The sequence below is a fragment of the Astatotilapia calliptera genome, chromosome 10 (genome assembly GCF_900246225.1).
Source record: "Astatotilapia calliptera chromosome 10, fAstCal1.2, whole genome shotgun sequence".
In the NCBI taxonomy this organism is placed as follows: Eukaryota; Metazoa; Chordata; class Actinopteri; order Cichliformes; family Cichlidae; genus Astatotilapia; species Astatotilapia calliptera.
In genome coordinates this window covers 27,465,418-27,486,890 of record NC_039311.1, presented here as the reverse complement: position 1 = coordinate 27,486,890, position 21,473 = coordinate 27,465,418, and the positions used below count along the sequence as shown (strand labels likewise).

General features: G+C 39.0%; 2 protein-coding genes across 2 annotated transcripts in view; one reads left to right on the top strand and one right to left on the bottom strand.

Annotated features, from left to right (window-relative positions):
* Positions 1 to 1,400: 1,400 nt before the first annotated feature.
* foxred1 (FAD-dependent oxidoreductase domain containing 1) lies at positions 1,401 to 15,949 on the bottom strand. The gene is made up of 11 exons (XM_026182575.1): positions 15,636 to 15,949; positions 15,004 to 15,224; positions 14,694 to 14,804; positions 14,300 to 14,418; positions 13,853 to 13,947; positions 11,642 to 11,743; positions 6,720 to 6,796; positions 4,895 to 5,055; positions 3,380 to 3,509; positions 2,702 to 2,806; positions 1,401 to 2,463 (listed from the first exon to the last, which is right to left on the bottom strand). Exons 1-11 carry the CDS (start codon positions 15,793 to 15,795, stop codon positions 2,209 to 2,211), a joined length of 1,536 nt encoding a protein of 511 aa, XP_026038360.1. The 5' UTR covers positions 15,796 to 15,949; the 3' UTR covers positions 1,401 to 2,208.
* Positions 15,950 to 19,970: 4,021 nt separating this feature from the next.
* The window catches only part of LOC113030191 (F-BAR and double SH3 domains protein 2-like), a 43,356-nt gene continuing 41,853 nt past the window's right edge, over positions 19,971 to 21,473 (top strand). The window contains exon 1 of the mRNA XM_026181371.1: positions 19,971 to 20,209. Within this exon, the coding sequence (XP_026037156.1) occupies positions 20,189 to 20,209 (21 nt within the window). The 5' untranslated portion in view covers positions 19,971 to 20,188. The remainder of the gene's footprint in view (positions 20,210 to 21,473) is intronic.

Below are 21,473 nucleotides of genomic sequence, written 5' to 3'. Positions count from 1 at the left end.
TGAAATGCTTTGAGAGTGTCTACATATAAGGTCTTATTTTGAAAAGGTTCAGTATCTGTCAGTACGATCATATTTATGATCGTACTGACCACCTGCTGTGCCGCCTTTTATGCGCTTTTTAATCACACAAATTCAATACAGAGTAAACATTCTGACAGTAAATCATACTGAGAGAAAGCAGATAACACCACCTTATATATGTTTACACATTTAAGTGTATGACAGATATAGTTTTTCACTTTCAGTAAGCAGATGATTGTCAAAGACATTTTTTTAATGATGTTTTTTAAGACATGGAAACTGCAAAGTTCAGCTTACACAGGATAATCCGATGATCCTGTCACTAATTAGTTATTTGGAAAATTAGCTTTTCTTCTTTCTAAAGTTAAATGAGTCACTGCACCTTTTTTATGCCTATTCCTTCTGGAGATTTAAAAGAGGAGCAGCGGCAACAAATGAAGGAAACAGGAAGTCAGGCAACAACTCCACGTTTTTCTTGAAAAATTGTCTTACTGATAAAAATGTAATTACACTGATCAATACAACACAATTACAGTATATTGATCAAATTAGAAAAATACACAAAAAGTATACAAAGCTGTTAAAAGTACCACAGTTAAAACCGTTGCATGGGACAGCACATATGCATCTGATGATGTTTCACTCTAAATTTGCACGTTCCGACTGCGTAACGGTACCAAACAGCCGAGTTCAGTGGAAATCTGGAAAGCAGAAGTTATTCCTGTTACTCTGTATCAGGAGTGAGTCAGCTGCTGGCTCACCTCCATGCATATTTTTTGTCTTCTAATGAAGAAGCATCTCTTAGTTCCACTTTATTCTCAGTGGTTCCTCCTGCTGATTTCTTTAGAAAGGAACATTATTGCCTCTGAAATCAGACTAATAAAAGATACTGGTGCTGCCAGTAAGGTTCATTATTAAATGAAATCAAATGATCATTTAAAAGAATTAAACTCTTGATTTAAAACATGTTCTATATGCACGGAAAAAGTCCAAATTAAAGGATAATTCAGTTCACCACACCTTTGGTCTCATCACAGCAATAAGCGGGGCGTGGCCACGTGACCGGCTGACGGTGCCCACTCAATTCAACGCTTGATAGTTTACCAAATTGAAATGCACAGAGGAGCCAGTCAGTTTCAAAATGAAAGACCCCGAGCAGAGTAGGTGCTCTGAATCTGAAGCAAAATCTTGTAGGAAGTCATTTCCAGGGTTGTTATATTAAATATGACACTTTTACTATTATGGTTTATAACATAGTCTGAGCAACAGTTTTACTGTTTGCCTTTTTTGTGTTTAATGTCTTTAAGATCTTAAATAGTGTTTTCTGAAAATTTGTGTGCCTGAGAATTGGAAAAAATTCAAAATCTTAATATAAAGAAATGTATCAAAATCCAGGCTGAAAAAGTAAAATTTAGGGCATACTGACTCATTATTTTTGGTAACATCCATTAATACCCTAATTTATTTGTTTTTTGTTGTTGTAATTTTTAAAATTGAAAAAGTGGGATCACTAATACATACATTTTTTCCTTATTATCAGATTATAAACTACAACAGAAAGTTGTAAAATTGATTAACAATATCAGCTATCATCACCATTTGGCTGTGATAATTGTGTAGTGAAGATTTGAGGCTGTGACAGCCAAATAATTTAATTTTAATAACTAAATCACACGTCAGCTACACATCAGAAAAAGCAACATATAAATACCTTTAAGATACGGGACTCATTTATGTCTTTCAGTGACACATCAGAGAGATCACACTATGAAAAATCTTATTTAAAGAACCAAATAAATGTTCTCTGAACCTGCTGTTGTGAGAACTGTGTTAAAATCTTTAAAGACGAATCTTTTAAAAGGCCCTTTCATTATTTTGTCACTACCTGGCAGGATGTCTAATAATAACCTGAGACATCTGTCCACTCTGACCTCTTTGCAGTCCCAAATGGTCAGGAGACATTATTCCCGCAGCTCCTGAAGGCTGGAAATGTGCCGTATTCGGGCCTTTTCTTAAATCACTGAGGTTTTGCTTTTGCTTATCTGGATTGTAGAAATTATACTACCCAGATCTTATAAATCAATTTGTGTCATTAAAGTTATGTTTCCAGCTACAAAAATAAGACTTAGGTTATAATAATTTGGCTTCGGCAGGATGTGAAAGATATGATTTCAGGGTTCGGCTCAGCTACACGATGTTCCTCTCCAGCTTTGGTTCCTGCGTCAGAATCCGGTTGAAACTGAAGCCGCTCAGGTCCAGCGTTTTATAGTTTCCGTCCAGAATCAGCTCCGCCACAGCGCGACCCACCGCAGGCGAGTGCTGCAGGCCATGGCCGCTGAAGCCCGTGGCGAAGTACATGTTGTTGATCAGGGGGTGCGTACCGATGATGGCGTTCTGGTCAAAGGTGTTGTAGTCATAGAAACCTGCCCAGGCACTGGTCACCTGAGGGGAAGAATGTGAGGACAAATTATGTTATTGTAAGTGATAAAGAGAGATCATAATCATTGTTTTGTTTTGGAAAAGCCCATTTCTGTACCAAGTTTCTAAATTTAACTCACTTAAAATATGGATACAATAAAATTAATCTGCAAGCTTCAAAATAAAACCAGTTCTGGCTGATAATAATGCTGTAATGCTGGCAGTAACCATGACGTGGGTGACCACACTTTCCCAACTGTACCTTAAGTTTCTCGAAAGCAGGAACTCGAAAGGCCAAATGAGGCCAGACATTCTCCTCAAAGAAACTGTGGTCCACCTCTAGATTACTGGCGTCTGGCTCTGCCGCCTGAGGACACACAACCAGTGCAAACAACGACATGATTTGCTCAGCTGTTGAATGTTAACATAAGGAAACAGCTCAGACGTCTTGATGCATTCTCAATCATCCAGGAAAGTAAATCTCCAAAAGTTGATTCTGTTCATCTGGACGTAGCATTTGAGTTCCTCCAGGGAGAAACGCTGGTGTGAGCGCGGAGTCAAGGAGGCCATTTACGTGAAAAGGGAAAGACCATCTCTGAATCGAGGAGGGGGCCTAAGGGTACATCTGTCGCCGTCTTACAACGCTGTGATTGCAGCCATTCCCCAACTCTCTGTGAATGGTACTCATGGCCATTGACCAGTGGTTGTTGATCAATGGTCATGAGAATTTGCATAATTACAATTAAGTAACTGACCTCCCAGCCCATTGTTCCTTCAGTGGGCTGGTTTCAGTCATTAGTTTATAAGATTGGGAAAACCTGCAGTCAGCTGAGACTGAAGAAGTCACTTGGAAGAGTGACGAAATGTTTCTCCCACAAAACGCTACGTCCAGATGAACAGAATCAACTTTTGGAGAAACAGCTCAGAGATAAAAACCAACCTCCTCTGGCGAGGCCCCGGTGATGTAGTTCCCACCTAACCCCTCTCTCCTGACGTAAACTCCTGAGTAATCGATTAAGAAAGGAGTGTCTAGACCGGGACCATCAGGACAGCGGACCACATACACATACCTGAAAAACAGTGACGAAGTAAACAGCTCAGAGTCGTACATCCAGTATGATATTATATCAGCTGATATTTCATTTCATGCCAAGATGTAAGTGAGGTTTCTCTGGCATGAACGTGATCAGACATTTACTCTGTTCTGCGTGGAAAAGTGTCTACAAAGAATTATCCAGAGAGCTCAAAACTCTGTCTTATAAAATGTTTATGTGATGGTTTGACAGCCGTTCAAGGCGGCACGAGGAAAGATTTAGTGGAGGTTTAAATAAGGCAGAAAAATGGGTAGCTTTTCAAAACACAGCCCACAGCTTAAGGTGAAAGTTTAATTTAACATGTGGCTTTTCTGAATTCATGCCAGGTAACCTTCAATACCTAAAAATACCATGCCCCAATGATTACTTAAAATGTGGGTGCAGGAAAGCAAGGAAGCAACATTTGGGAGTTTTAGAAGAAATAGAAGAAAAAAGTATCAAAAAAATCCGTCTCTTGTTTTAATGACATCGAATTTTTAAGGGTGTGGGCTATATTATAGACTATACTAACCTTTCCTTCTTTAGTTGTAATTACACAATATTATTAAGGATACACGTTATATTATAGACTAGCCTAACCTCCTTTTTTTAGATTGCAATGTATAAATGAGGTAGGTAGGCTTTTTTATAATACGGTCTGCACTGTGTTGTATATTTACAATTATAGAGAAACCTAACGTCTCCTTACATTATAATTGTACAGCAGTATCAGGGGTGCAGGCTGTATTATAAAGTATCCGAACTTTCCCTCTTTACATTTTTCTTCTTTCGACTGCTCCCTTTAAGATTCAGCACAGCAAATCATCTCCCTACATCTCACCCTATCCCGAGCATCCTTTGTTCTCAGCTAACAGTAGCACAGTTTCCATCAGCACTCTGTTAGCCAAAGCCAATGGAGGTGGTCTTTGTCAAGCCGAGCTCAGACCGATTTGGTATGGAAATCTCATTTTTTGATTTAATGGTGAATGTCCTTTCGTATTAAACACACCCATTTATCCAAGTTTGGGACTGGCAGTAGGGGTGCAATGGCTCTACCTAAATCTAAAGCCACCATTTACACAGAATGCTTGAGTCTGATGGCATACATACTCAAACAGTCCAGGTCATGCCGACTAAAGTTATGTGACTGACTCGCTTGTATCCTACTTAGATTCATTTTTATCTGTAGTCTAAATGATGCAGAGCAAGAGTAAAATGAAAAGACTGCAGATGGTAGACGCTGACAGGCAGCGGAATGAAGTTGGTTTTTCAATTTTCGGGGTGCAGAGTCTGAAAAAAGCTGTCTGGTATTGATGCGGTTCGCTGTATGAGGCGCTGCCTTTCAAAGAAAACTCTAGCAGCCCCTCGAGTCAATAGCCTACCTTTTCCGTGGCTCAACAGGCAGTGGGATTCCAGCGATGGACTGCTTGGGGCCAAAGCCAATTCCCAGCATCTCGGTCAGTTTACCAGAAAAGGCTCCTGCTGCATTCACCACAATAGCGCACTCCACTGGCTGGTACTCCAGGCTGTGTGGCATCTGCACCTGCTCGACACAAGCAGACATCCCATCATCAGAGGTGGGAAAAAAAAAAAGAAGTACAAACTTTTTACTTTTACATTTTCAAAACAGGCCCATTAATTTTGGTTTGACGTACTTGAGAGGAGTTATTTTTTCACGGCACTGTGAGCCTTCAAACATCAAACCGATTTGAGTCTGAGCAGGAACACATGAAAGGCAGCCCTGCACGTGTATTAATCACCAGGAGATGCGGCATAAAAAGAGATGAAAGAGGGGGAAAAACTGTGTGGCATAGTTAAAGAGGTTAAAATGGGACGGTGTTTTTATTCATTTATTTTTTGGCACAACACCGGCATGACTGCAGGTGTCCACAAGTCGCTGTACTTCAGCATCTCGCTAGCCACACACAAAACAAGCGTGCATAAAGATCTAACATGTTGCTTCAAGTTGATAGCTAAAGGTCCAGCTGCCGTATTTCACAGGGAGAGACAAGTACAGAATTATGTACTTTTACCTCCTCTACCCATCATGCACGTTTGTGCTTTTTCTGATTCAGTGCACAGTTTTAACAGAAGTATTTCGTGCCAATCAGTCAGCTGGAGCTTGAATTCCATATTTTCATTCTTGGACTCTTAGCAGAGTAGCTCAGCATATTTCACAGATCAAAATAATTCTAATGTAAAGGTTGGCCGGTTAAAGAAATCCTTTTTTAGCACACAATATTTGTCAAATTGAGATCAAAATTCCATAAACAACATACAACCGTACTAATTATTTAAAATAATATCCCAGAAAGGACAGCACTGTTTCAGCTGCTCAAGAGGACACCAATAGCAATAGCTGTGAAGAGTTTTAAAATGGCTGATTGTTGCAAAGCAGTATTGTTTAAGGGAAGAGCAAGACCTTCACCTGAGGTAACAGAAAACTGCAGAGAGCTACTTGATGACCTCTGGGAAATATGTTTCCAGGTTTCTTCAGTGAACATGCAGGAAACGTTGGTTAATGACTGATTAGTCTACAGATTATAATAATCCTTTGGTAATATATTGTGCAGTGAAGGATCTCTATGCTGATGGTAATATTTCCTCATCTGGACAGATGTCAGACAGTTTAGTCGTCCTAAGACACATTTCTAACGACGTAATGCAGCTCACAAGTTTTATGGCTTCCCTTTCTGACTCCTTCCTGCCTGCACTCCACAATCCCTCCTGGATTTAGTGCTCTAAAAAAAAAAAGGTATTAAAAGCACCACAAGACAAATTTATGAGGTACTTAGTGCCAGTAATCAGGCGGTGTGGGACACATTAAACAGGACGAGGTCACCTGGGAAGAAATTGCAGTTGATATATGGTCTGAAGGGATTTGAAGAACATGCCATCCATCTGTTGTTATTCAGACTTCACACATTCATTGAGAATCAGCAGAGCTTTTGTACGCAATAATTTTAGTATATTTAATGATACAATAAAGTTTTACTTGAGCAGTTGAAGACACTGCACTGCACAAGTGTCACAGCAACTGAGAATTCCCCTCTAAAGCTTAGTAAACATTAACATAAGTGAACCAAACCGAGGGAGGTACAAGTCAGAGACTTCTCTAACATGTTAGCGATCACACAGAATAATAAATAAACAGCTTTATACGCTTCGCTAATCTCACAGACATTCAGCACTTGCAGTTCCACTTACTTTGACTGACTTTATTCTCCTCAGATCCAGCTTTTCTCCATCAGTTGTCGTTATCACGCTTGTCGTATATTTAAATTCTGTGTGAGAAACACATTAAAACCAATTTTCAACACAAAGAAAAAGAAGAAGAAGTTACTTTCAGCTGCTCCCTTATTCACAACGGGTCACCACAGCAGATATTTGATTTGGCAGATTTTCACACCCTTCCTGAGACAAAACACGGGGGACTTTTGTCTCCTATTGGGATCCAACCTTTTGCTATTTAGGCGAATGTAGGAACTGAAATACTCATGTACGGAAGCCCGGAGTTGCCAAACAACTAGTTGTTGTTTTCTGAGATATGTTTTTCTTTCTTTTTTTTAAATCAGCTAAATTATTTCAGGGCTGCCAAATAACACCAGATTTTCAAAATAAAAATCATTTTTTTCAATCAATCAATTAAAAGAAGGGTGGCATGTGGAGCCAATGGGAACTCACTAACGGAAATTTGCCACATTAACGCGCTTATGGCGTTAACGTCATTTTAACGAGATTAACGCTGACAGCGTTAAAATACATTTAAAGTTAAATTATATAGAATAAAAGAGAATACATTGTTGGATCATTCATTAATGTGTATATGACTTTAACGATGCACATAGAGATGATTTTAATTGCTTATTTACCGCCTCATAGCTTATCTATCATAAACATATTACTTTATTTATGTTTTAAAACTACAAAAAATGGTGAGTAACTACAGTTTTAAAGCAAAGTTTAAATTTCTACATCCTAATCTTGTCCCTCCACTTGTTCTATCAGTCCTCTCATCCAACGAATGATGTAAGATTAATATTTCTCTAAAGCCATGAAGAAAACTGCCTGAGGAAATCAGGTCAGCAGAGTCAGAGACTTCCTCTCTTCTTAAGACAGAGAAAACCTCTGATTTTATTGGTCTGCTCTGTGTGAATATGTGATACGAGTGAATTCTTTTTATACAGATGCCTGTGTAACATAACAGTTTTGTAAAACACAACCTCAATCTCTGTGTAACACACAAGGTGTCCTTTGGTGCCTTGAGGCTCCAGCTGTGGCAACATCAGTCACCAAGGGATAAACGTCCTGGTTTAGAGACCTACAAAGCCTGTGCTAAGCAGCTGGAGGGTTTTTTTGTTTTGTTTTTCTTATTTATTTATTTTTTTGAGGGGGGGAATACGCTCCAGATTTAAAAGCAAGGAGACAGCGTTTCACTTCCCAGTGGGATCACTTTGTTCCCCCTTTGTCACCCCCCTGGTTCTGTTTAGGCACTAAAAACTACCCACTGAGCTTTAGGAAAAGATTGTGTTTTTTTTTTTGTTTTTTTTAAATCCACCACTTCATAATGGTGAATAGTGAGTTTTTAGACTCGTCTCACTTATGCTAGAACAAGGTGAGTCGAGGACAGTGAATCCAATGGAAAGAGAACGGACCGGTTGCTGTTGATTTTGTGGTCTGTTTGTTTTGTTAAGAGTGCTAGTATACAGTGTTGGGGAGTAACGGAATACATGTACCGCCTTTACGTATTTAAAATACAAAATATGAGTAACTGTATTCCGTTACTGTTACCGTTGAAAAAGGTGGTATTCAGAATACAGTTACTTTGTTGAAATAAATGGATTACACGGCGGTACTTCCCTGTTTCATATTGTCGCCGGTCAGGACTGTTTGGGTTTTGTTTGACAGCTATGTTCTGTTGTTCCAGGCGGCAGCGTTACGGTTGCCATGGTTACAGGGTGACGCTCTCTCTCTGCGTGTTTCCTCGGTGAGAGAGCGCCTTTTTGTTGTTGCTGTGCTAAGCTAATAGGCAGAATGCTACAGGTATAGCTCTAAAGAATGTAGCATCATAGGCAGTGTAGTCCGTGCTGCAGGGAGAATGGACTGCCATACCCGTTATGTGTCTGTGAGCGAGGGAGGGAGAAAAAGGAAAAGTACGAGCTGTCATCGAGCAAAGACGGGAGCTGGAAGCATGTAAATATAATAACTAGAAAGCGAAAATTTCAGAAGAAATTTTAAGTGTACCTATGCCGCTGCTAATCAGTGTAGTTTGCCATTCATACGGCTACAGAGAACAAAACTCAGCAGAGCAGCCATTCTCCACCATGAACTATGGTAAAAACAAACACTGCTCACGCCTCACAAATGACAGCTTACAGTTTTGTGTAAAGATGAGGTGACTTCGTACAGCCCCGATTTGAAGACGCTGTGCACACAGGTTCATGAGCAGAAGTCCCATTGTACCACAGCAGACCCAACAATGTTTGCATGAACACGCTTTGAAGCATTACGTTATGGACCAATTTTCACACATGGTTGGTGTACCCACACAGAGGGCTGTAGCTTTTCAACTCACAGCCCAACACACACCCAAAAAACAGCCGAGAGAGCATAGACTTTACGCCCGAGAGACGTGATTGCAGATGCCGCTCAGGTGGGTCCACCTCCCCTGCAGCGGCACTGCAGACCACGCCCCGCCACATACATCAAACACGTAAAATAAATATTTATGCACTTTTGCATTCACTTTTTGTTTTTGTTATTTTTACACAGTGTTCTGAATGAATAACAATGGTCTACAGCCAGTCTTGTGTATTATTATACAAACTTTGGTTGTAAGATTCAGATAACTATTTAATAAAAGCTAAATATTTTATATGAGAGTAAGAAAGAAAAGTATATCTTTGTGCCCCAGTTACCAGCTGTCAGCTGCTTAGAAAAGGATCCTGGTGTTATTTGTCTCTCAGAAACAGTTCATAACTTCCCTTCAACTCATTCATGTCACCTAAAAGGTAAACCTGTTTCTCCATCACCAGTTCAGCTCTGATGATTCAGTAAGGACATCTCCTGGTTTCGACCAGCCGTTTTTACAGCTGTGGCTCCAGCAAACATCAGCTGATACTATAAATTAAAATCAAATGAATTCTAACAACAGCGGATCAAGCTTAAACGCGCTGCTGTTGTTTAGCGCGATAAACAAACAAGAGAGAAAAGCCGATCATTGATCAGTTTCATATTTGAAGTTGCAACAGGCGAGAGAATGACAGGAAGACTCCGCTCTGCAGCATAACGACAGAATAAATCCAGCTTTGTGTCTTTTTCCATTCTACCTGAAGTCCGGGACAAACTGCGTTTCTTTTTCAGCTCAATACGAAACGCATAATATTTTCTCTGAATGCGGGACGATTCCGTTTGTACGGAACGGTTGGCAACTCTAAGAACTAACCCTTATGAATAAAATAAAGTTCAACATCAGTAACTTAGCACGCACACAGCTGTATAGAAACTCCGTCGAGCTAGCTAGCGCGCAGTACGAGTTATTGTAACTGAAACGAAACGAGTGTGAGTCGCCTCACTGAAAGCCAAGCCCGGGTGCTTTTGAGCGAAGCCGCGCTAGCTAGCCGGCTAGCAGCAACATCGTAAGAGAACTGTTGCTACTATGGGATGTCTTGATAAAACGAGCAGATATTTGAAGTTTACACAGCTACATTCTCGCCTGAAAATATCTTAAAAGTTTATTTTGTGACCTACAAACACTAATAAAAGCAATATATAAAACGAAGAGGTAGCCGCCATTGTTTTACTCGGCAGAGGTGTGCTATGAATTGTGGGATATGGAGTTTTCCACTAAGCATACACCCTTGCAGTTACCGTAACTATTCAATGGTTCGCGCAACCTTAAAAATTCCAATGGTTACTGAAAGCAGCGACGCTGTGCGCGCCGTTGATATTGTCGTCATTACGGTAATCCAAATAAGGGTAGACAGGCCGTACCACTCCCGGCATACCACTAGAGAGAGCCAACACACCACAAATGAAGTTTGAAATTTGTTTCAGTGGGACCAAAAGATGGAGCCAACACACCACAAATGAAGCCTTCCCATTCATTTCAATGGGCAAAAACTTGCATTAAAATATTCATATTTAAAAAACTATAGAATTAATAAACACCAAAAGTCATGAGTTACACGGCGAAATTTTAGGCGGAAAAAGGAAAATAATAAGAATAAGAATAATAAATCCGACGAATAGTAATAAGTGTGCCTCTTGGCATAGGCACACTTAACCACTGCAGCCAAGAAGAGTGCCTGACGAGCCCAGTTGTAAGTAAGCTATTAAGACTCAATTGTACACTGTGTTGTGTTTTCCTCCGAAACAATAAGTTCAGTTGGAGCAGCCTTTCAACGCCTCTCTCTGTAGAGCAGAGTTGACCCACACAACAAAGTAAAGCTATTTTTTTGGCTATGAGCCCGACACAGAACCCTGCGTATTAGTCAGAGGTCCCTTTACTACAGTTCGGAGCCGCGGACCTTCAGTAATAGTAATAAATCACAGCAATAGTACATTCACGTAGTTGTAAACAGCATGATAATATATTAAGTAATCCAAAGTATTCAGAATACGTTACTCTCATTGAGTAACGTAACGGAATACGTTACAGAATACATTTTGGGGCATGTATTCTGTAATCTGTAATGGAATACATTTTAAAAGTAACCTTCCCAACACTGCTAGTATAAATGAAAATGACTGGGTTGTGTCCCCAGCTACATGCCTATGGCAACAATATTATTAATACTGATTCATTTTTTTTTAAAATTAGAAACACCTAAAATACACTCTTACAGCTGCTCCACGGGCAGTGCTTCCACCCTGTTTAATTTAAGCTCTGTATAAGTGAAGATTCTTATTAATTTTATAGCTATTCTTATATTTTCCAAATTTATAAGACTGATGTCGCACAAATGAAAACCCTGATTTGTCCAAAATAATTCAAAAACAAACATTCGGTTTATACAAAAACTATAAATCAAAAGTCATGAGTTACACGGCGAAATTTCTTCTTAGCAGACGTATTTCCCCTGTGTGTGTGTGTTTGTTTGTTTAGTTGTCAGGATGCTGTAACGAACCTGTGACTTCCCCACAGCACTGAATGGCTCCCATGGAGATGGCCTTCCTCTTAAAGGCGTTCAGCAGAGTCCATGGGTCAAACCAGCCCTCATTCTCCAGCCCTGCATGACAGAAGATCAGACAGACATTCACAATGGTGCGCACGATTACTGAATATTACAAGGAAATCATGAACAACTGGATAAAAGTACTAAAACTGGCACATTTTCTCTTTTAAATAATTCATTTGATAAACACCATTAGCCACTTGAAATATAACATTTCTGGTTTTCTGGTTATCGATAAGTGATGCCAGACTTCAGGGAATAATACTTATCGAATATTACAATACTATTAGTACTATAATATGCCATGACTAATAGTAATAATTGAGAGAACTGCTGGAGCTCCTGAGATGTGAATAGTTTCTGTTTCTTACTGACTGTGACAAAAGAAGACAAATCAGGATCTAAAACTGGGCTGTCAGAGAATAATTAGGCGACTCCACACCACTATCATCTAATATTAGCAGATGGAAAGAACTGTCAGACGCCCTGATAAGTTAAATTACTGTTGGCTGCAGCTTTGCATTACTCAGATTAGTTTTTCTAAGGTCTTAAAACGAGAGTGTGTCATAGGCTCATATATCACAGTTAATCTTCTGCTTAAGTGTTGCAGATTTCTTAAAAATCGTGACCCAAATGATGGTGTTGGGGATTTTTGCCTGGATGGGAATCCAGTGACGTAATTGGGTGTGCAAACACAGATTAATGAATGCTTTTGCGCCTATTTTTCACTTATATATTTGGTGTGTATTTGTTACACTGGTTGTCCCAGGACAGAGCTGCAGACTGTTTTCAACATTAGTGGAAATTCTCTCCAAGAAGAGGAAGTCAAAACTTTAGGCGTTAATAAAAACTCTAATGGGATTTACAGGTGCCACGAGCTAAAGCACTTTAGCTTTAGTCTGCAGAACACGAAACAGCAGCAGAGAAAGTCACACTGTAGATATCCAGCTCAGTTAAATACAAACAGATAAGAACAAAATTCAGAGCCAAATATACAGTTGTGGTCAGATGTTTACACATGTTCTTCATGGGCATGAATGTCATGGTAATTTGGGGCTTTTAATGATTTCTTTGAACAGTTATTTTTCCAGTGTGTGATGAATGTACAGCACACTCCTTTAAGAAATTTAAAAAACAAGAATTGGGTGCACAGATTTTTATTTATTTTGGATTTCATCAGGTCAAAACCTCTGCATTCATGCTCAAATATATGCATGCACCTCCACTAATATCTGTTTAAATATCCATTAGCAAGTTGTACTTTAACCATCACAAGCTTCTGGCTGGAGTGTTTCTGGTGTGTTTCCTAGTAAAGATGTGCCTTTTAAGCACAGTCCACAAATGTTCAATAAGGTTGAGGTTGATCTTTGGAAAGGCATTTCCAGAAGCTTAACATTCACCTGCTTTATCCATCCCAAAACCAGATGTGAAGTATGTTTGGAATCATTTTCCTGTTTGAACATCCAACAGTGTCCAAGTTTCAACCATCAAACTGTTGATTTGAGTTCAAGTTGAAAAATTTGGAGGTAGTTCTTCATTATTCCATCCGGTTGGTGTAATAAAACAGCACCACTGGCAGCAACACAGCCCCAAGTGATGCTACCACCACCGTGCTTCACAGTTGGTACATTGTTCTTTGGTTTGAATACGTCGCCTTTACTCCTTCATAGATGTGGCCAGATAGCCTAACCTTTGTTTTATCTGACCATAAAACTTTTCTCTAGAAGGTGAATTTCAAATTTCAGTTGAGCTTGAAGGTGTCCGGTTTCAAGCAGGAGCTTCTTTCTTGGTCAGCACCCTTTCAGTCCACGGTGGCGTAAAACTTCCTCTACTATGGACAGTGGCGTTTGTGTTCTAACAGTTTCTGGTTTGTAGCACGTTCGAGCCTGTTTGGTTTTTCCAGATCTTGGTAAAGTGGTGACACATCTGAATAACTTGGACTTACTTATGAAATGATCTTAGACTTGTTGTTTAAAAATAGGCTTTCCAATTGTTCTGAGTATCATCAGTGCTACCAAACAAATTCTTTTTATGCCAGAAAAAATAAAATAACAGCTGCATTCAATCATGATCAGTGATGAGAAGCTAACATTTCTTGACCTTGTCTGGTGTGGCTGCTGATAATCATTACAGACCTTCAGTTCACATTTTATTTGCACTCACCGTATGAAGCAAGAACCACACCCTCTGTGTTTACCCACGGAAACTTCTCCTTCAGTTGTGTCGGAGACAGAAGAGACACTTTGGCTCCAGCGTACCTGAAATGTGAGTTAAATTTTAGCTTCCTGATATCCCAAAAACTCACAAACTTAGCAACTAATATGTAACTAATCACAGAATAAGATGAAAAATGTCCTTAGTGTTTTTATTGATTCATTCTAGCACCTTACAGAAATCCTCTAGGACAGAAAATGGAAAAATGTATAATTTATAAACCCTATGGCTGTTTTATGAGTTCAGTTTCTTTCCAAAATGTAAATATATCAGGACATGTTTAAAATTAACTGCAACTCTGAAAATTAATAATGGCAAATGACCGTTCACGGCCCTTCACGTTACACACTGTGGGTTTTTACTGTGGTATGAGCACTGGTTTCTTGAGCCTGATACCTTTGGGTGCTGTAGTTCTCCTCCATGATGTGAGCCACCGCCTCACTGGCCAGGAAGAGGTATCCCAAGTGGTTAAACTGCAGGTCTATGGGGTCTTCGTTCAACACACCGAGATGCTCCTGACGGGATTCAGAGGTGTGACAGTTTGCACTCTTTAAATAAAACATTTAACTGCATTTTGTATTTAATATCAAAATTTGTTTGATGATCTGAGACATACAGGAAAAATCAGGAAGGGGGGGAATTTTTTCACAGCACTGTATGACAGAAAAAAGTATAATAGGTCCTCTTTGATCTCATCTGACATGGCTATAAAGTGTTCACATATTAACAAAGCACATGTTCTGTCACATTTAATGATTAAAAGCCTCATTGTTCATTTCCAGTGACCTACATTGATGTTCCTTATGAAGTCGGCAGAGGCCAGGGAGAGGTGGATGTTCTCCGGCAGGGAGAACTGCTGTCGGATCCCCCCAGCAGATAGCACTGTGGAGGCCTGGGAGTACTGCGAACAGTCAGGGGGAGCAGTTTATGAATATGAGGAGGAAAAGGCAGAGGATTAGTTTGAACAGCAGTGAGGACATGACTCATGAGCACAGTATGATCCTTTCTCCTGACACTTTGAATAGATTTAAATCATGCAATTTTTTGAAAGGAATAAAGTGACACTGCTAGTCTACACTCATTATCTCTCAGTCCCTCACCGTTGGGTCCTTTTCCACAACCAGGACCCGCACCCCTCCGCGCACCATCTCCTTCTGTTTCAGCCAGTAGGCGATGGACCAGCCCACCACCCCGCCTCCCACGATCACGATATCCGCCCTCTCTGGAGGAAGGTTGGGGTTGATTTCCAGAGGAGTCCAGCTGCTCCCAGGAAGCGCGTCCATCGCCTTCTTCCGCATAGCTTCCATATGGGTCTCCAGATCTGAGCCACAAAACCCCAAACTTTACACTCTCTCAAGGTTACTTGCAAATGTTTACCTTCAGCTAAGAAATTAAAATGATTCCTGGTACTTTAGCTATCACTCTCAAATACGGCATATAAAACAGTTTATAAATTACAAACACTTTAACGCAAATTAACATGCATGGTTGTTCCTTTTGAATTTTCGGCCAAATCGTTTAGTAGTTTAGTGCAAAGAACTATAAAAGTTGTTATTTGAAACACTGTATGCAACCGAATTGCAGACAGGCTTCTAGTAGCTTATTAAAACTGTTTAGCAGGATCCTAAAAGTTGCACATATTTATAGAAACACAAACCATTGGATAATTTTAGTATTTTTAAATGTAAGCTGGTTTGCTGAGTTGTACAACAGTCGTCCTGGTTACTCCCACCTTTGAAGAAGTCATTTCGTAGAGATGTGCCTGTGCTAAAGCTTTGACACAGAGACAGATGTCCGTTCAGCCATGTGGATCGACGTGTAACCTGTGTGGAGGTGAGTAATCCACGAGCCGGCCCCACCTTCACCTGCAGCCGCCGCCACATGGCAGACATGGCTGGGCTTCAGTAAGCTAATCGGCTAGCTAAAGTGAAACACGATGCAAACCAAAACAAGAGCAGCGTGAGCAAACTTTCATTCTTCCTCCATCACAACAGCACTAACGGTCTAACCTTGCAGCGCTGCTAACAAAAACACGCAGCACGACCGGTTTCACTTAGGCGTCCTTCAAAATAAAAGAACCAATCTGGACCATTTAGCGGATTAGTGTGTGAAGCAGTGATGCATTCACCTTTTCTGACACTTCAGAAGCCAGAAATCCGCACCTAAGCAACCATTAACAATAAAAAGCGCTCGAAGTTGAATTGTACTTAAAGTAAGGGCAGTGCAATAGCTTTAAAAACTTTTATTTTGCCCCCCTTTTAAAAAAATCACACGGATTAATTTCATATCTTCCAAACTGTCCCACAACTGGAGAATCTGATTTGTACTTTTTATTTGTGTATGTGTGTAGATATATATGTCCAGATTTCACCCCATATACAAAAGAAACAAGATGTATTTTGCAAAGGATGCAAAAAATAACAGTAGCAGACCCTTTTTTTTTCTTGTTGGCTTCATTGTTTAGCTCCACAACACAGGCATAAAGTGTGATATATTTTGGAGGTCCAAAGGAATATAATTTAACTGAATAAATTCAAGATGAATATGAACCGATGTCTATTTAAAGAGGGCGTTTCCACAGCAAACTGATGCTGATATCCACACACTGCAGCAGAAAAAGTCACTGAATCCAGGAAATGTGCATGATGCTGACATTTTCCTGTGTCCAGTGTTTAAATGAACCCATGCACACATGAATATACAAACTTTATATAGCTTTTATGCCAGCTAATTATCCCCTGCTGATAGTTAATAAGAACTTATGAAATATTTTTTATGTAATTTTTTGATTCAGTCAGTGATCCAAAACACAAAAATGTAAAATATAAAATGTACAATGGCATAATCGTGTTCTGATCAATCTATTAATTAACTGACCGCTTAAATGCGATTCTCAGAAATACATGCTGGGGTCATCACTGTTAAGATACATTTAATCAGTAAACTTTCAAATCTTATGTTTTCAGCTTTTTTGTGTAGAAAAATGTAAAATCATAAAGAAAATATTTACTAAATAACTGAATAGATTTATCAAATTTATTTAGGCATACACCTGTTTCAATGAAAGAAACACATCTCATTTTGTCTTAAAATAAATTTTAATGTGAAGCATTCCATGCCTATACAGTATTTAATTTTTTAAATACATTTTAATTATGTTAAAGTCTACACTGATGGTAATAATCCAGCCTGATGCGCAGTATGTTGGTAAAGAATTTTAAATACAAAATGTGTATGTTTAAAAAAAATGTCTCACACTCAGGAGCTGGAGGGCTTTTAAAACATATATTTCTTACACATTTTATTTCTATACCAAGTTTTGCTTCGTTTTTGTGGATTTTTTAAAACATTATCACTTTTAAATATTACTCCACATTTGTTTTTATATATTTATATATTCGTTCTTATTTTAAAATTCATAGATTACTGAAGCTGCTCCTACAAAACGTGGTGCATGAAAACATGATTTTATTTTGAAAACTTCACAGGAAATCGCACTTATGATCCTGCAGGCGCGATCTTCATCGTCAAAGAGGCAGTGGCTTGCCACGTGAGTGAAGAGGACCAATCAGAAAGGGGAGTGGATCCATTTCTTCTCCTTGGAGCGCATTCTTATATCTTTTTTATTGGCTGCAAGACAAATTTTGGGATATGCGAATATCTTTGCAGCATATTAAAGCTTGTCAAAAGTTTTACTTGAAATTAATTAGACTAACAATGGAAACATTATCTTCCTCATGAATTCTTTTAGAATATTTTGTAATTAGACACCCCCCTTAAGCCAACACTGTTTTCCTTCTCTGCTTTAATCTGCTTTTTGGCTGCTTGTTAAATGAAACCATTACTTACCGGAAAAGTTCAGTTAAAGTGAAATTTAATTCCTTGCTATTACAAAGAAATGTCAGTTTACAAAGACAGTTCTCTAGAGCCTTCAAACCAGCTGTTGCTACTAGAGATGGACCGATCCGGTATCGATCCGATACTGACCTAAATTACTGGATCAGATATCGGAGAGAAAAAAAAGAAAAAAAAAGTAATCCGATCTGAAGTATCACAAAATCACCTCACAAAACGCACTACTTAGCATAACCCAGCTCAGCGCATCAGAGCAGTATTTGTCACGTGATAGAGCTGTTGTCTGCCAGACCTGTCAGCGGGCTGTTGGAGCATTTGGAGCCTGGCCACATGCTTCCTAACCGCTGCATTTCATCTCGGCGAAAACTATCCCATAGAAGTAAAGCAAGTGTGTAAGTTCATCCCTGAATGTTTGCATAGTATTTCCACGTTAAGCTTAACAACTGAGATATTGAGCCACAGCTGGACTGGCCATCAGAGTTCCATATTGAGGTGAAAAGGAAGCGATTAGACACAAAGCTGGAGTTATTCTGTCTTTGCTGCGAGGTTGCATCTACTTCGCTCATTCTCTCTCCCTTCCTCTCCTGTTATTACTTCAAACATGAAACTGATCAATGATAAGCTGATCGGCTTTTCTGCTGCAAGTCCCGTCTTTCTTGTTTGTTTATCGCCCACTTTGACCAGTGGATAAACAACAGCAGCACGTTTAAGCGTGATAAGCTGTTGTTAGAATGTATTTAATATTACTTTCTAGTAACAGCTGAGGTTTGCTGGAGCCACAGCTGTAAAAGCTGCTGGTGATGATATCCGTTTGGATATGTGGTGAGAGGGAAACATGAAGATGAAAGATCCTTACTAAATCATCAGAGCTGAGCAAGTGATGGAGAAACAGGTTTACCTTTTAGGTGACATGAATGAGTTGAAGGGAAGTTATGAACTGTTTCTGAGAGACAAATAACACCAGGATCCTTTTCTAAGTAGCTGACAGCTGGTAACTGTGCAGGGGCGGATCTAGTAAAGCTTTGTTGGGGGCCAGGTAGGCCATTAACAGGGAGAGGGGGGCACAAAGAAATATTTTTCTTTGTTATGTCAGTCAAAAACTTTGAATAAATAATTATCTGAATATTACAACAAAAGTGGTCATCTGATTAAATGTATAGAAATCCATTATTGTATATAGTAACTAATAAGTCTAATATACACCCTAGTAAGCTATAGTACTTTTTCCTTTGGGAAGGTACCATCTGTGCAGTCTGCAATTCTGTTGAAGAAAGATGTTGAATCTATTTAAATATTGTAGAAAAATAATTGATTTCTGTGGATTTGTTTTACACTTGCATTAAATTAAAGTTGATTACATCGATTAAGGGCGGGGGTGGTTCCCTAATATTTTTGCTGGGAGTCGGCAACCCTATTAGTTAGGTTGTTTAATATTTCCACTAAGTACTCTTTAAAATACCAGAATAGGGAGGATGGTGTAGGTTTAAATTTATAAGATTGATCAGTGTTGCTAAACCATAAAATGTTTTGGGTGGAGTGTATTTTTTGCATACAGGTATAACAGAATAGCTTCAGTCTCTTGTTTTTTAAAACTTGAGTATGAACTTATACAAAATGCAGCAAGATATCTATAAAAAACTGTTTTATTGATTACAAAATACGCTATATCGGATTTATATCTGTATCGGCAGATATCCAAATTTATGATATCGGAATCGGTATTGGACATTAAAAAGTGGTATCGTGCCATCTCTAGTTGCTACACAAATATATAATTATATGCTTGTAATCTTATTATTAAGTATAATAATAGTTAGAGTACAAACTGTAGTATTATTTTTAAGAATTATTTATTGCAGAAATTTTTTTATAGCACAAGCACGAATAACTAGATAGATAAATGGATAGATACCCCTATCTATCTATCTATCTATCTATCTATCTATCTATCTATCTATCTATCTATCTATCTATCTATCTATCTATCTATCTATCTATCTATACAAAAATATCATGTTCCCATGTATAACGCGCCTTATGTGTTAGGCATGTGTTAATTCGTTACAAAATAACTTACATAAAACCTTAGAATATCTGTTCAAAACCACACTTTGACCGAGCGTGCTTTTATTTTCGAGATTCTGCACGGAAGTAGCCTCTATGTTTCCCAGAACCGGGCTCTTATTTCGAAAGTTTGTCGGGAAGTGTGTCTTAATTGCGCAGGGTTTGATTCGCTGCAGTGTTTTCTGCGCCCTGGGGCCACAGTGTTTTCAACGGGACTGAACTTACTACTTGCTGGACTCGCCATGGCCGCTTGAGCCTGCTGAAATATTCTTCTTCCGTTATCATTTGGTCGTAGCGTTTGGATAGACTTTTTTTTCAGACATACTTTCGCCTTCTCTTTCGTAGTTTTTATGTCAAGGAACAAGGATGCAGCCTCCGCCGAGAAAGGTGAGTTTTTGCCGTTGTAGCCCCCTGAGCTAACGTTACTTCGACGGACTGGTGCATATTTAATGGTTGGAAATTTATGCTTTGTTGCTCTTCGCCCGGTTTAAATGAAGAAACTCCCCTTTTATTCTCCAAATATGTCCTTGTTTGTTTGCTTATACGTCGATTTTGCTTTCATTACCTCTATAAATACCACCACAAGAGGAAAACTTATTTTAAAAGACTCCCATGTGCCACTTTTTTAAGGGAGAATAGCCCCGTTAACGTGCCCCGTTCCCTCTCGAACGGAGAAAGAGTCCTACTAAAGTGACAGCTAAAATTAATAAATGCATCCGCAAAAGTGCGCACATCTTAGAAAAAGTTTATTTTGTTTAAATAAATAATATTACGGAGATTTTGTTTTACATCGGCTCAAAACTGATCCAGCTAAGCAACGCTTAAGTTCAAGTAAATGCCACTTTGGCTCCCTCCTGTCCCGCTGCCACCCGCTAGTTAAGAGGAGCAGAGTTGGGGGGGTGAAAAGCTGGAAGAAGGTCCTCATTTTATCCAACGCAGATACAAGTTGTGCTTTTATGTGTGCCGATTTTAAGAGGAGGACTAACCTTATTGTAAAACTTACAAGTCAAGTTAAGAACTGTGATGCAAATATTCCTGTAGCTCCGGGAGAGTCAGTTGACAGATACTAGTACGGAGTTTTGTGGAATTTTTTTCTCTCTAACAAAAAGTCTGTGTGCGGAAGAAAAGCACTCGTTGGCTTAAAATGGTGTATTTAAAGCTTAAAACAGCTCAGTAGGTGTTAAAGTATAGATTAGTTCTAAGTGTTTTATTACAGAAATAAGCATGAAAGCAAACAAATCTCTGCAAAGTCGGCCTCTATGCGAAAAAATGTTCTTGTGGGATCATATTTCAATAACAAGACTCAACAGCAGGGCAGTTTTTTTAACCACAGGACATTTTGTAAATATAAAGCTGTTAGGTTTTGGTTAATTTTTGTTTTGTATTTGGAGCTTTATGGAGCGTTTAAAGATTTTTTTAATGTGTTTGGACATTTTGCATGACCCCCATGAAGGGTGATGTAATTGTAAAAATCTGTGTTTTTCCTGCTGATGCCCTAGGGAAAAACTTTTTAACTGTTACACAAGCAGTCCGTTTAACATACTGATAGCTTGAAAATATAATTTACAGTGGCAGCAGTGTTGATTATTTTGGATTTTTTCTATGTTTTTGCAAATTGTTTATTAAGGTAAAGCATCTTTGACGACTTTTT